General features: G+C 34.5%; 1 protein-coding gene across 1 annotated transcript in view; it reads right to left on the bottom strand.

Moving 5' to 3' along the window:
• Positions 1-15977, bottom strand: part of Epha6 (EPH receptor A6) — a 1087127-nt gene that overhangs the window by 593735 nt on the left and 477415 nt on the right. Inside the window, exon 5 of the mRNA XM_008841732.1 lies at positions 4029-4364. Within this exon, the coding sequence (XP_008839954.1) occupies positions 4029-4364 (336 nt within the window). The remainder of the gene's footprint in view (positions 1-4028; positions 4365-15977) is intronic.

Here is a 15977-nt window from a genome sequence, read left to right as displayed (position 1 = left end):
ATATCCCATATCCCTTAAGCCTGAATTTATCAACATTGTTTGATTCTTTTTATCTAGAATGTTTCCCTTTTCCTAAGCTCATTTTGTCTAATCATATTATTTCTATTCATTGTTTAGAACAGAAGTTAAATGTTATTTCTCAAAAATTCATTATTTGTTGATCTATTTTTTGTTTGTTTTTGAAACAGAGTTTCCCTGTAGCCCCAGATATCCCTTAAGCCTGAATTTATCAACATTGTTTGATTCTTTTTATCTAGAATGTTTCCCTTTTCCTAAGCTCATTTTGTCTAATCATATTATTTCTATTCATTGTTTAGAACAGAAGTTAAATGTTATTTCTCAAAAATTCATTATTTGTTGATCTATTTTTTGTTTGTTTTTGAAACAGAGTTTCCCTGTAGCCCCAGTTTGCCTAGAACTTGCTATGTAGACCAGGATGACCTTTATCTCACATAGATTCACTTGTGTCTCCTTCCTGAGTGGGATTAAAGATGTTTGCCACCATGCCTGGCAAAAAGACTCACTTTTATCCTCAGGCTGTCAGAGTGTCCTGGACTTCTCTTTAACGGGACTGAAACTATACTAACTGTATATTGATGAAATTACTTATTATTGACCTACCACCACACTATACAGGGTTCACTCAGTGTTGTACATTAGGATTAAACTAAAGCTACATTGAGTATTAACAATGTTTGACTAATTCATTACTTTCCGTTTCAGAACAAATTAATGACATGTAACCTATAAATGATAAAGCTATCCATTTTGCTATGTTCCTCTCAGAATAAAGTTTTCATATGTTATCAGATAATTATGGAAAGTGCCCATTGATGACTTGGAAAAGATACAGATATTCTACATTTACATATAGTGATACTCAAGTTTAGTATACAATGACAACAGTTGAAATTCGGTTCAAGGACGTTGTAGTTTCTCTTAAATTCAACGCTAGGTCTGACCCCTTAGGACATAGAAGAATAAGTGATAGACCCGCATAAAGGTATTTAACAAAGCTATATTTGATTAGAGTATTTTCTTCTTGCTATTTGCTTCTTGCTTTCTTTATTTTTCTTTAGTTTTATTTTATGTGTATGAGTGTTGCGCCTGCATGTATGCACGTGCACTCATGTTTTGCAGTGCACACAGAGGACAGAAGAGGGCATTGGAGCTACTAGAACTGAATTTATGGATGGTTATTAGCTGTCATGTAGGTGCTGGGCTTTGAATCTGGGTCTTCTGGAAACTCAGTCATTCACTTAACCTCTGAACCGTCTCTCCAGCCCTAGTTTCTTGAGACCTTTGAAGTGGAGAATTTCAGTTACAAACTGAGAGGCTGTCTCAATATCACTTAAAATTATGACATGGAGATTAGTGTCCCACATGTAAAGCTGGCCATAATACTTCACTAAGCTTTTATATGTCAGTATTTCAGTGTGAGGATTCTATGCTTTTTCAAGTAATATTTGAACATAATATGCTTCTTAGTTAACATTTATATGAAATAGAATAAAATTAACAATAATTCTTTCTTAATAGTCTTCAACAAAGGTATATCAACAAGAATTAATATATCTTTCCAATATATATATGGAAATCTTTATAAGTGGGTTCTAGTTATTAGTTCATGTTCAGAATATATTTTATATAGTATTTTAATTTTAATGAATTGTATCATGTTCATTTTAAACAATTTATATTATGTCTTTGTGATAGGGAGTATAAGGAATTAACTGTAATTTTGTAATAAAATGCTGCTCTCTATATAGAGAAAATTATTTAAACATGCACATGTATTTAAAAATATTTTATTCCCTCATTGATGGTGATAGTGGGTTATATCATTTGATTAACTGGAAATAGCAAAAGCCCTGGAGATAATCTAAAGAAGAGAAACAAAGACCCTCGTAAGCTTTTAACTGATAACACACTTGGTAAGTTTCAGTTCCTAAAGGCAAGAAAGAAAAAGGGAAACAGAACTCCACTTTCAACTATCGTAAAGCAACTTCAGTAATATTTAGTTAATTTCTAAATGAAGGGGTAATTGCTTAGTAAACATAAAGACTGACTGCAAATGTCCAACACTATTTGACTTTGATTTATTAGAAACATCTGGAATTTATCAGAAACTGGTTTTATGCATAATTTTGTAATTAAATTTTCACATATACCATTTATATGCTTTTAGTAGATTTTTAAGCTTTCTTCTGACATTTCATAGGTTTACAAATTTAAAAAATTGCACATTGGAGTAATTATAGAGATTCCAAAGTTACAAAATGTGGCATGCGGGAAGGTTCTACATGCCCCTTTCTCAAACTACTCATGTTCACTACTTGAATAAGTATAGTACAACAAAAGAAAATGGAATTGACGTTAGCACATTCACAGGCAGGTGTTTTCTCCCCCTTCTCTTTCTCTCTTTCTCTCACTCTCTCTGTGTACATGTGTGTATGTGTGTACATTTTGTCATCTCTATATTGTCCTTTAATACACTTAGTCAAATTGTATTACTATGTCATCAGGACAGGGCTCCTTCTCGCTAGTGTTTCATAGGCAAATCACTTTCCCCAAATAAATAATTTTTTTTCTAAATCTAGAATTTTGTTACTTCAAAACTGTTATATAAATGGTATCATACAGTATGCATCTTTATAACATTAACTTAGAAAATCATCATAATGTCTTTGAAATTCATCTAAGATATTTCTCCACATTTGATATTTACTAGTATTCAGATACAAACAAGGTGGTTTGTGTGTGTGTGTGTGTGTGTGTGTGTGTGTGTGTGTGTGTGTGTGTGTATGTGTTAAGGAGCATTAAGAGATGTTTTAGTTTATGTCATGGGCTGAATTTTTGTATTACTCCAAATTCACTAATAGCAGTTCCAATCTCATTTCTTCTGAATGTGATACATTTGATAATAGGGCTTTGAAGAGTTTTTAAGGAAACATGAAGTTATATGAATGGGCCTAGATCACTAACTGTTTCCATGTCATAAGAATTTTAGGGGATTTGGATACAAAGAGAAAAGAACTATGTGAAGACACTGGAGAAGCTAGCTCTCTATATTGCCCAGGAAGCAGTCTCAGGATAAATGAATCCTAATGACAACTTGAACTTGAATTTCCAACCTACAGAGCTGTGAAAAAGAAGTCTCTTCTCTAAGTCACAAAATTTATGTTGTTTGCTGTAACTGATATAGCCATCTAATAAGAGTGCATGAAACTATTTATATCATTATAACTTTGTATTATATAAATCTTTATTTTTAATGCTTTATGTTTTAATCATTGTGTATTCATATAATTTATGATTAAATACTTCCCCAAAGTTATTTTAAGTTTCTCTATCTTTTTCTTATCATATTCTATAATATGTGTGTGTTGTAGGGAAATTATAGAGTATATGCTTAAAAATCATGAGTATTTGTGCCTAATTACATTAAAATAAAAATTTGTAGTGTTATAAAGAGTACATTTAACTAAACTTATCACATTTTAAAGACAGTTAAGTATTTTTCACAAACTTCAAGTGAGCAATAGTTTTTGCCTGCACATGCATGCGTGTGTGTGTGTGTGTGTGTGTGTGTCTTTATAGAGGGTGTGATGTCAAAGTTAAACATGTTAGCTGAAATGCTTTGGCAATAAATATGAGCTATAATAAAAATAACATTATTATTTGTTTCATTTGACATGTAAAAGGATGGAAACCTAAGTAGGTTAACTGAATTCAATGATTTAACAACATTTCTGGATACACACTTATCCAGAAAGATTGGAATACGATCATATTACAAACACAAACACAGAGTTGGGAGAAGCATTTCATCTTAACTGGCCAAATTGCTTAGAAGTATTTTCAAAAATACCTTCCCTAATCTTGGGAAGGACTGAAAGAAAAGAGACATGTTCCCAGTGTGTAGCCCTTACAGTGCACTGCACCTGGAATGAATACAAGCCTATTAGGACATTTACACATGAAAAAGAATTGTGAGTCACTTTCGAGAGAACATCAGTGGCACTTACCATCTTGATCTGTGGTCACTGTAATAGCTGTGAATGGCTTTGGAGAAAAGCTCAACTCAGAAACTCCATTCATGGCTTCTATTTCAAAGGTGTAATTGACGTGAGAAACAAAGTCAAGCACTATTACAGAATTGTTGATCAGGCCAGTATGTCTTGGGATGAAGCGAAGTCCTCCACCACAGTCCTCACACTGGTTGGTTTCTAAGCCACATTTCTTACAGATTACACTGTACGTGACATCTTTTCTCCCTCCTGTGTCACTTGGTGGGCTCCATTCCAAAATAAGGGCTGTTTCGTTGATGTTGAATGCCACATTCCTAGGAGCTGAAGGTGGCCCTAGGGAAAAGCAATTAGAAAACAAATGTACATGTGTAGGACAAGGAGTGATGGTGGTGCTATTGAATATTTCATCAGTAAGCATGGCTAGTCATTAATATTGGGCAGAGATCATTTTCTGGTAGTCTTCAGACTATCATAAGTATATTGATAACTCCCTGCTCATTACTTCTGAGAGTCACACAGAATCTGCTTGCCAAAGACTTGGTATAAATGACTGCAAATTTAAGATGCATGGGCAAATTGAAAATGGAAGAAAAATGGAAATTGGAGGCAGTAAAGATCCTTTTTAGTATCTTGCTAACTTGAAGTCATAAATGCCTTATATGGCAGGGATAAAAAGGAACTATTGATATGATCACTAGACTTCTATCTAGACAAACTTTACCAAACACAGCTAAGTTCTTAACTTATGGATGTCTCTCAAGAGACTCAATCAAGCCTCATCTTTGCTGCCAAGGTTGCAATAACCAGGTTGTCATCATGAAATATGTGGACATCTTTCTATGAAATGGCCCTATCCTAAGTGCTAAGAAGTGCTATGGAGTCTGTAAACTTAGAGAACACTGTTTTAGAGAAATACCTGAAAAATAACTCACTCAACAACTAGCATTCCTGCTACAATTTAGAAGTTTTTTATTCTAAGAAATACAAACCATCTTTCTAAACTTCTTTCACCAAGAAAAACTGCTTGGCAAGTAGGAAATCTAAAGCATTCTCTACTAGAGAGAAATTCAAGTTGTGAAAACTAAAAACCTTTTAGTTTTCAAACTACATTCACTTATTCATTACATAAATATTTAATTTAGTAGCAGCTATGTAGCAAACATGCTGGTAAAGGTGCTAGACGTCATTCCTGGTTCGCTATGATTTACATTTAGTGGAATAACAAAAATACATAAAAATTCAAATCGTAAGAAGTTAAATTCTAGAAATTAAAGGGTAGAAACTGAAGTTAAAAAGTGTCAGAAGGTACTCTACTTTGGTAGCATCTTCAGAAATACTCCCCATCTCCCCTGTTAGGCACTGGGATTCCAAAAGCTTACTCTGGCTTTAATACAAGTTCTGGGAATTGAACTCCTCACTCTTGTACAAAAAGCAGTTTAAGACACTGAACCATCCCCTCAGGATGATGTAGATGTTTTAATATATGGAAGTGATATGTTTTAAAAGAATGCAGCTACAGTGTAGTGCATGGTCTGAGAATAGGGGACATGGCTGTGAGATTTCTTACATACTGTTAGAGGATCAGAACATTAGCCATACATCTACGGGATACTACATTGCTTTTGAGGTATTGATAAACATTGCTAGTTTCTTTTACTTTTATTTTTTCTTTTTGTGAGGTGCCAATGTCAGCAACTTGTAGGTCAGAAATCACAGTCACCTATATTTCTATTACCTAAAGCTACACCTAGACATGGGAGGGGTAATTTTTTCTAAAAGGTTTCTGGGTACTTTGTTTTATGTCATTTAACGTTTCAGGCAGCTTACTGATATGTCTGTCTACATACAGGAAAATATGGAAGAAATTATTAACGATTACAAGGAAAAGTGTGCTTTTTGCCTTGTAGACTTATGACTGAGAAATCATCCATAATATCATTATCATAATAATGTCTTCCACAAAATGACATTCATATCATTTGTTTTTCCCTTAGATTGATAATGGAAAATATGAATTGTTACTCACATATACCTCCACAAAAGGAAGAATAGTATCAATTATGTTATGGGTAGCTACATGTATATGATTGTTTGCCTGGAGATACTTTAAAAAATTTTAAATTAGAGACACCCTTCTTACTCAAGGGCCCTCACAGCAATTTTCTTGACGATTAAATAGCTTTTTAATTGCTGTTAAATTATGCCAGCTAAACTGTGATTTCATGCAAATATTAAGCTGTAATGACATATACTGAATCATTTACTAAGATTTAGAACCCTGAACAAAGAGAGACAATTAATTCTTATCCTCAGATTCAACTAAATTATGTGTCATTGGGCTTTTACCAATGTGGCTTAATTGCTTTGATATCATTTATAAATTACACAAAGGTTATATGACACACAGAAAATATAACTTGGCAGCAATAATGTGTTTGGAGACATTTGTGTTGAAAACTCTCAGGGATTTCCTTATGTTGATTTTTTTTTTCCTTCAGAGAAAACAAATAACTCTCATCAGAGAAAAGGATCCTTTAACTCTCACCCCCAAGACTGACTATACAGTGAGAGAGCAATTATTCTGACCTGTAAAGGCAGTTTTCAAGCACAGGATATAAAACACTTTACAGAAAACTGCAACTTTATTTATCCCACATTTGCTACTACTAACATTATTTTCAAGCAAGGTTTTTACTAGAAAACACCTTTTGACTTCAATTTGGATTTCCTTCTTGCACTTCTGAAGAATGCAAGTCCACTGCTGTAAGAGCAGAATTCTTTCAGGCTGTGACAATAGCACTTTTCCTTCTTTCTTGGAAAGGACTTGGCACCACAGGCATCTTCCCCCATATCAAGGGTCGCAGTGTAAGGATTTTTTAAAATATATATAATAATTGTTTCTGCTGGTGTTGAACAAATGTAACCCAATTTGCTTCACTGTGTTGACTACAACATTTCTTCAAAATTGTTTCATGGGATCTTATTATCTAAGAAGCATCTGGAGAAATATCAGAATGTCCTAAATTAAGGCTGACTTAAAAGAAAATCAAGTTTAAGGGACATTTTTTTTTCTTTTTTGTGTGATATGGTGGAACTTATGGGAGTTTAGTAATCATAATATTAACTCATAAAAAGTTGATTTTCATATTGACTTAAGAGAGACTATTCATATATTAATTCTATACTAATACTGGATTTTGCCGTTATTTTCAAACCTTAGGAGAAAAGAAATAAGATAAAAATGTTATAGTTTGATCAGGAATATAAAGCCATGTGCTAATGGCTCTATTGCCAGCTGACAGTGAAGTGAGATGGTTGCATGACCTTAGGAGGGAGAACTTAGAAGAAGTAGGTCATTGTGACTGTGAGCCCTTGAAAGGGACATTGAAGTCTGGCCTATTGGAGGCTTTCTCTGCTTCCCAGCTGGCATGAGGTGAGCAGTTAACACTACCAAACCCTGTCTGACCTGATGCTCTGAATTATGACTGGCCTAGAGTGGGACTGAAATCACTGAAAACAGCCCAAACAAAATTTTCCTCCATTAAGTTGTTTGTGTAAGTGATTTTCTCATAGTGACAGAAAGTGGAGAAGTTGAGTATATCATGTCCTCTAATATTATGATATAAGCTTGATTTTTGTCCTATAGTATTATGGTATAAGCTATCATTTTTATTTTAATGGCTACTGATTCCTAGCAGAAAGCAAATATTTTCATATCATAATGTTATTAATGGTAGATGAGTAGTTCAATGCTAATTCTTGTGAAAGAAACATTAAAAGAATCCATTGACTCTTCTAAAATTATTTAGGTTAATGTTTTGGTAAATGAGTAAGGTTGTGTTTTCACTAAAGAAAGATAAATATATTGGGTCAATAAAAAGTGCAATTTTCAGGTGTGGAGAAATAGCTCAGCATCTAACAGCACTCTTCCAGAGGACCCAGGTTCAATTTCCAGCACCCACATGTCATCTAAAAAGTGTTGATAACTTCAGTTCCAGGGCATCTGATGCTTTCTTCAATCCTCCACTGGTGTTGCACAGCATGGGTGCACTTACAAAAACTGGTAGATATAAAATAAAAATAAATGAATTTTAAAAAATTAAGTGCAAGTTTACACTTTAATACTGTTCTAAAATATGTGTTCAGATTTATGTACAAAATAATTTAAATCTCTAGACATCATCTCACTACCTTTTGCATTACTACTACAATTTTTAGCTTTTATGTATAATCATGTTATTGACAAAATGATCTGCCTAAGTCTTTTAAAGCATATTTAACCGGGGCATCTATAGAGAGAAATTTCTATTCTAAAATACTTATTTTTTGATATATGAAACTTTTTCATTAAATATTTGTATATTTGGAAATGGTTAACAATCATAAAACTGTGATTCTTAACACAAGGAAAGAATATCAATTTGTTCAAATTAAAAAAAATAGAGTATAGTAAAGTACAACACTTCTGTGAGGGGTGGTCAGCATATTAGGGATGGCATGATGTTTGGCTTTTTTATGTTTATTTGAATTTTACCACATTGTATTCTACATCTAGCTAGAAAGTCTAGAAAATCAATATTAAAAAGTATTTATATAGCTTTATTTTCTTTCAAAGTATTTTCAAATGCAAATTTCTTAAACACACACATTGGCAATTGATGATAACCTTTTTACAAGAGATTCCTGAATATATCTGCACAGAACAATTGAAATGTAAATTATCAAAATAAATCATTCTCAGAATTCAGAATTGTGTACTTTATATTTTTTGCATTCTACATAAGAAAACAAATTGCTTCCCCTTATCTTCAATATGCTCACATTTACATTATATAACTAAATTATTTCTAAAATTCATATCTTTATGTAATATGAGTACTTGAGTAATTCTTTAGATTTCATATTATTTTTAAAATTTATATAGAAAAACAAACATAAATGAACAGAACAAATACCATTCTTTGGTAGAATGAAAAACTAAGCTTCTGTGTAATTCCATCCACTGAGGTCTACTCAGCCTATCTAGAGTCCTTTGTTTTAAGAAGATCAGCTCTTCCTCACCCAGCAGTAATCAGACACTGACTTGACACAGTGGGCCTTACTTAACATGGATGACCAAGTATATGGGTTCCAGTAGGGGGGCTATGAGAGGATGCAGGTGGGAACAGGGGTATAAACACGATTAAGATTGTGTGACATGTTCTGTCTGAAATACAGAAAAATTCAATTAAAACAAATTTTTAAAAATAAATTAATTTAAAAAAAACCCCTAAGCGTCTGGCTTTGTCTACAAGTGTTCATAACCTGGACACGGTCCATTCTTTAATGTATAATCCACCATCCTTTCTTGTTGTACCTTAATGCCTGTAGTGTAGCAATTTCCTCCACAGCTTGTGAAGGGTAAGTATATTTAAAGATTCTGGAAACCCTCAAGGGAGGTTACTCAAGACTCAAGGAATTCTAAAGGTGTGCTCCTTAACACTCAAGAAGTAAACAACTTAGAAGCTTCAGGAAATGCATTGCTTACTTGTGTTTGACATTGGTCTCTATGCTGAGCAAATAAATGTTTATTCATGTCTCCCCAGAAAGAGTGCCACAAAACAATGTCTTTGCACACTCTGTTTCTGAATTGCTTTTACTTTCTGCATTACATAAAATTTCTGCTTGGATTTAAATGTTATTCCTTTGTGACAACTCTGCTGTCCCTAGTCAGAACTGCTCCCTTCTACATCTCTAGAGTATGTATTAAAAATCTAACCAACTCTGAACAGTATACTTAGTTAGCTCATTTAATCAAACAGTATCTCTACAAAAAAACAAGCAACAGAAATGTATTGTAGCTCCTCAGATCAAGAGTAAAGGGGAAAATATAAACTTGAAATTGAGTTGTTGTTGTAAGGTCTTTGAAGGTAAACAATCACCCTAACAACATGAAACAAAAATATCCATTTACATTGAACTTTTTCATTATTTGAGTCACTTTAAAATAGCAACCATTAGAAATAAAAGACAGAAATGTAAGGAGACAACAACGTCATAATTTGGGTAAGAAACATAAAACAATGAGTGAATACTTTTGGAGCATATTAATAAGTCTTCCTCAAAACACATAACACCACATGGATAATTATGAATGCTTTCTTTGAAACTAGAATGATCTTTGGTAATTAGCCTTCTACGTACAAGTAAATATTGAGTTGGGTAAATTTTCTTTGAGTTCCAATTATAGATCCCAGGGATATAGTCATCTAATTGGTTGTAACTGAATCTCCAACATCTGAAGAATTTCTTTTAATATTTCTTCCTATAAAATAGCTTTCCCAGATAATTTAAAAAAAAGAAATGGATAAAATAAGTATTAAAGTTATTGTGGTTAGAATATTCCATGAAACTCAACTGACATATTGGTGCTCTATATTGGTGAAGCTGAGGTTCATTACATGCAGTTGTCTATCCTGTCATGTAGGATCATTTTAATTTTGACATTACAGCATTGCAATATGCTGAATATACTGAGCAAATATTTGGAGATTTTTATAACAAGATAAATGCAAAATATAACATAGCCTGCTAAGTGTAATGATATCTAGGTTTGTTACTTTTTCCTTTCTGACTTTTGCAAAACTGTGTATGTTACACTGTACTAGAGTCACCTAAACCACCAACTGTGATTTTGTACTTCACTTTTGACTCGAAAACAAAAACAAAAACAACAACAACAACAACAACAACAACACACACACACACACACCATCAAGAACCTAGAATGATGTCTTTCATGAAAAACTTGAATTTAATTTTGGAAAGATAGAATGGAAAAAAAACAAGATAATGTTTCTTAAAAAGGGTGGTTGCTGGGTGTGGTGGCACACACCTTTAATCCCAGCACTAGGGAAGCAGAGGCAGGCAGATCTCTATGAGTTCAAGGCCAGCCTGGTCTACATAGTGAGTTCCAGGACAGCTGGGGTACAGGGAGACCCTGTCTCAAAAAGACCAAAAAAAAGGGGGTGAAGGGATTGGAAAGATGGCTCAGAGGTTAAGAACACTGGTTGTTCTTGCAGAAGACCCAGGTTCAAATCCCAGCACCCACATGGCAGCTAACAAGTGTCCATAACTCCAGTTCCAGGGGATCTGACAGCCTCTTCTGTCCTCCGCGGGCATTGCACTACACGGGCACTTACCTACATGCAGGCAATACACACATACACACAAAATAATAAATTATATATATATATACATATATATGTATATATATATATATATATTTTTTTAAGGGTGGCTGAGCAGACTCCAATGGATGAACTTGCACAGGACAGCCTGGTGAAATGCTTGATCAGATGGATGTGACTTAATATGTATGGCAGAATGCATTATGCCTGGTTTTGTGTGTGTGTGTGTGTGTGTGTGTGTGTGTGTGTGTGTGTGTCAGGGGGTGAGGATATCGCTGGGGGAAGAGTCTTAATTTAATTAAAAAATGTTGTCTGAAATGTACAAAAGTTCAATAAAAATGTTAGAAAAAATACAAAAGGGAAGTGGCAGAAAGCAGAGCAGATGAATCTAGATTGTAAACCTCCTGTTCACATTGAGAAAATGATTAGAACAGCCGAACCCTTTTGCTACATTGCAACCGGTATTTATTCTGCTCAAAATAAGAGTGAAAGAACAATGACTTTATGAAATGGTCAATTATTCCAGGAATAATGAAGCCATGCTTCACAGTGCTAGCTTTAGAGAAAAAGTAAATTGAAGTTTTATGCTTCCTTTCCAATAAGTGTCATTGTACATCTAACACAAAGACATGATATTTTCCTGTGTATGAAGAATGAAATAGCAAGAAACTGTTTTACTCCCAGGGTATTTGATTATATGTTTAGATGATGCCCCCCAAAATAACACATAATGTTGCACACTTGAGTTAAACACACATATGATTTGCATTTTCACTGAAAGTTTTCTAAGTATTTAACATAAATGATCATTAAATGGGTAAATCTTAAATGTGTTCAGTAGCTCTGAAAAAAATCCCCTGTTGATTTAATTGTATAAGGAATATAAAGTAAAAATGCTAGGGTGGTAGGTTCATATTTTTTCTGATCTATCACCCATCTATGTATTAAACACTTTCTTTATGTCTGTCCTTTTCTGTATGATAACTATTTTTTTTTAACTCAGCATGTCTTTTTCTACTTTGTTTTTTCAAACCTCAGTGAATATTGACCTGGAAAAACCTTAGACAGTTATTTTGATACCAGATTTTTTGGCAGGGATCAGGGTCTGCTGTGCACTGAACTCTTTTAGGAGTAGCCCTAATTGACCAAGACCTGACCCTGAGATTAGTGCTCTGAACTCGTCCTAGGAAGTAAAGAACTATTATTAATGTATCACCTGCGAAATAACTTTTAGAGTGCATAAAATACATTAAGATATCAGAGAAAACATTTCACACTTGTCTTTTCTTACAAATGTTTGATTTACAGTTGATGAAATACTAATATCATGACATATTTTAATAAACAACTTAGATCTAACCTGCATGGAAGTTTTTAGTGTAAGTAGTTACTAGAACTGTTTCAAACATTCTGATATAAAGTTATAGAAAGACAAGATGACCCTTGACCTTGGATGTTCTTGGATTGAAGTACAATTATGGTTCTTGCCTTGAAAGCAAAGATAAATGAAGGTTTGTCAAGATAAGGAAACAGAACAGGGATGGATGGGGAAGTGAAAGTAAAAGGTAATAATATTGGATTTGGCAGGTTAAGCTTGAAGTGATTAGTTTCATCAAGTAGTCATAGCCCTATGCCAGGTAGATTTCTAAGAGGTGTGGGTGGAGTCTGTAAGAGTCTCACTGATTCCATGGCCCTTATAGTTTAGTGGGATGACAGTAAACAATGAAGCGGGTATATAAATAAAACAAGGATTTTCAAAGAATTATATAATCCATAGAATTTAAGACATTATGATAAAAAGGAGTAAAAGGAATAAATTCTATTTTTGAATGAGTAGTCAGAAATGACTCTACTAAGAGCTGAGATTTGATTCCAGAGAGCTGAGACTAAACTGTCATAAGAAGCCTAGTAGACAGACCACTACAAATAGGCTACTCTTGTCAACAACAATGAGAACAAGTTTGCATCTTTGAAGTGCAGGAATTCTGCAAACAAAGGCAGTGTGATATACACAGTCAAAGATGTGCGTGGGATTTTTTGGATGGACAAGTAGTTAAATTCTATAAATTTATGAGACTTGAACATAATACAGGAATATACAAAAACATAAACATCATCTATATATAGATGATATGTGGAATGATGGGAAAGAGTGTGAATGTTTTGATGTCAAGATGTGAAGAAAATCAATATCTAACAGTTAATAAAAGGAGGACAATTGTATTATATAAAATAGAAAATTAGGAGGGTGAAATGGAAATTGAAATATTTTAGATGAAGACTGATTAACAGGAAATAAATGTCAATAACAGAACAAAAATATTCTAATACAAATAAAAATAAAAATAATTAGTGAATTTTTCTGACAAAGTCACTTGAAATGGTAGAAGACAAATCTAATACAACACAACAAATAGCACAAATCTAAACACAATAAATTAAAAAGTAGCCACAACTAAAAAAAAAAAAAAAGAAAGCTACTTTCCCAAGGTATTTACACTAGAGGAGCTAAAAAGGAAACTAGAAGCACTTTTTAAAAACATTATGTACGGGGTTGGAGAGGTGGCTCCGTGGTTACAAGCACTGACTGCTCTTGCAGAGGACCTGGGTTCAATTCCCAGCACCCACACGGCAGGTACGAACCATCCTTAATTCCAGTTCAAGGGGAATCCAAAGTCTTCTGACCTCCGCAGCATTGCATTATACAGGTGCACTCACATACATGCAGGCAATACTCTCGTAAATATAAAATAAAAATAAGAAATAAAATATTTTAAAAAATTATGTGTATATTTCCTACATGCATATAAGTGCACCCATGTCATGGAGTGCACACAGAGGTCAGAAGAAGACTTCTGATATCGTGTAACTGGAGTTATGGATGACTGTTAGCCACCATGTGGGTACTGGGAACAGAACCAGGGTCTTCTGAAAGAGTAGCCAGTGCTGTTCACTGCTCAGTCATCTCTCTAGCCCCAAGATAGCACATTTTATGACAGAAATTTGAATGCATGTTATATCAAAAGTGAGTAACAGCCAAGCACAAACCAAAAGTAAAGGAGCAGATTACATCTTCTGAGGGATTAACATTGTTTTAAGATTGTAGCCATTTCAAATACTTACACTTTTTCATATGAATAAATCATTTGTATACCTGAGAATTAGAAAATTTAGAAAACTTTCATAACTGCAAACAATATAAGTTTATAAAATGGGTAAAATCATATGTTGCACTGCAACAAATGGAATTTTCTGAGGACATTGAGGAAGAAGAATTCTGGTGGTTTTAAAACAAATATATATCTATTGCTGTAGATATATGTGATACCTTTTTCCTACTAGGTCATTTACTGGCCAAATACCTTGGGTAGCTATTCACATTATTTGAGTACATTATATTATATGTATATTAGTCAAGTGTGATGGCATATGCATATAGTTTCAGGACTTAGGACCTCAGGAACCCAGTAGTATGAAGCTGTCCTGGACAGCTTAGCAAATTTGAGGGCCGCCTGAGATACATGGTAAAATCACATCTCAAAGAGAAAAAAAATAGCACATGAAGAAACTGTTTTCTTTCTTCTCACTGTAAAGAAGTGATGTTTATTTTTAAACCTCAAGCAGGTTCTTTGAACATATTGCTTCAAATGATACCTACGGTCAACAAAAGTAGCAGAAGAGGGGCAGGGTTGCTTGAAAGGCAACAAAGTTTGGCAAATTCATTGACTACAAGAGGTAGGATTTAGGGGAGGTTGCATTCATTAAAATCTTCTTTTTGTTTGCAGATAATGAAATAAATCTGACTGAGTTTATGGGGTTTTGGCCTCCTAAAGTTTTATATCTTCTTGAACTTGCCTTTCAATGACCTTGTAGCTTATAATTTCTATGATTTTATTCCTCATAATTTGATTTTAGGAACCATCATGCTCCGGAGTTCATGATTCTTGATTATTCTATGAACATAATAATGGCTGTGATCTCTCATTACTAAGCAGAATCGAATTCAGAAACATTACTGATACCAGACAGACTTAGAGATGAATAACTTAATATATGAGGGCTCGAGAGATGGGTCTGCAGTTAAGAGCACTGGCTGCTCTTACAGAAGACTGTGGTTTGGTTTCCAGTATCCACATGGTGGCTAACAACCATGCACACCTCCAGTTTCAGGGGATCTGACACCTTCTTCTGGCCTCCTTGGGTATTGCCTGCACATGGTATACCTGCATTCATGCAGACAAAACACTCATACACATAAAAATAAGATAAAAATTAAAAGAAAACTTAATATAAGGTCTTGAGCTTTAGTACATTAATCTATAATGTATTCTGTTTATAAAAATACAAATGAAAGACTACTATCCTCAGGCCTCTTGGGGAGCACCGCTTCTGGACCAGGCCCCGCCCTCACCTCTCTCTGCTCCCCTGAACCTGCACCACTGGCTAACTCTCCTAGCCTGCACTCTCTTATCCTCAGGCCTCCTGGGATAAGTCTATAGCGCAGCCCTCCACGCCTTGACTCACCCAGCCACATTCACCCTTCCATCTCCCCCGCTGTTCTCTACTCCTTTCCTAGTCTTGGGTCCCCAGACACCTGGGGAACCAATACTGCTTCCTGATCTTTTTCACCCAGACCAACTTAGTGCCTTCCTTGGGCCCCAGGAGCACTGCTTCTAGACCTGGCCAAGCCCTCACCTCCCTCTACTTCCCTGGTTCTGCAACACCCGCCAGCCTCTTTCTGGGGCTGACAGCCTCTTTCTGGGGCTCTGAGGCTTAC

This window comes from Nannospalax galili, unplaced genomic scaffold (assembly GCF_000622305.1).
Source record: "Nannospalax galili isolate Female #2095 unplaced genomic scaffold, S.galili_v1.0 scaffold821, whole genome shotgun sequence".
Classification (NCBI taxonomy): Eukaryota; Metazoa; Chordata; class Mammalia; order Rodentia; family Spalacidae; genus Nannospalax; species Nannospalax galili.
Note: the sequence above shows the minus strand (reverse complement) of the source record. Positions and strands in the feature narration are given on the sequence as shown.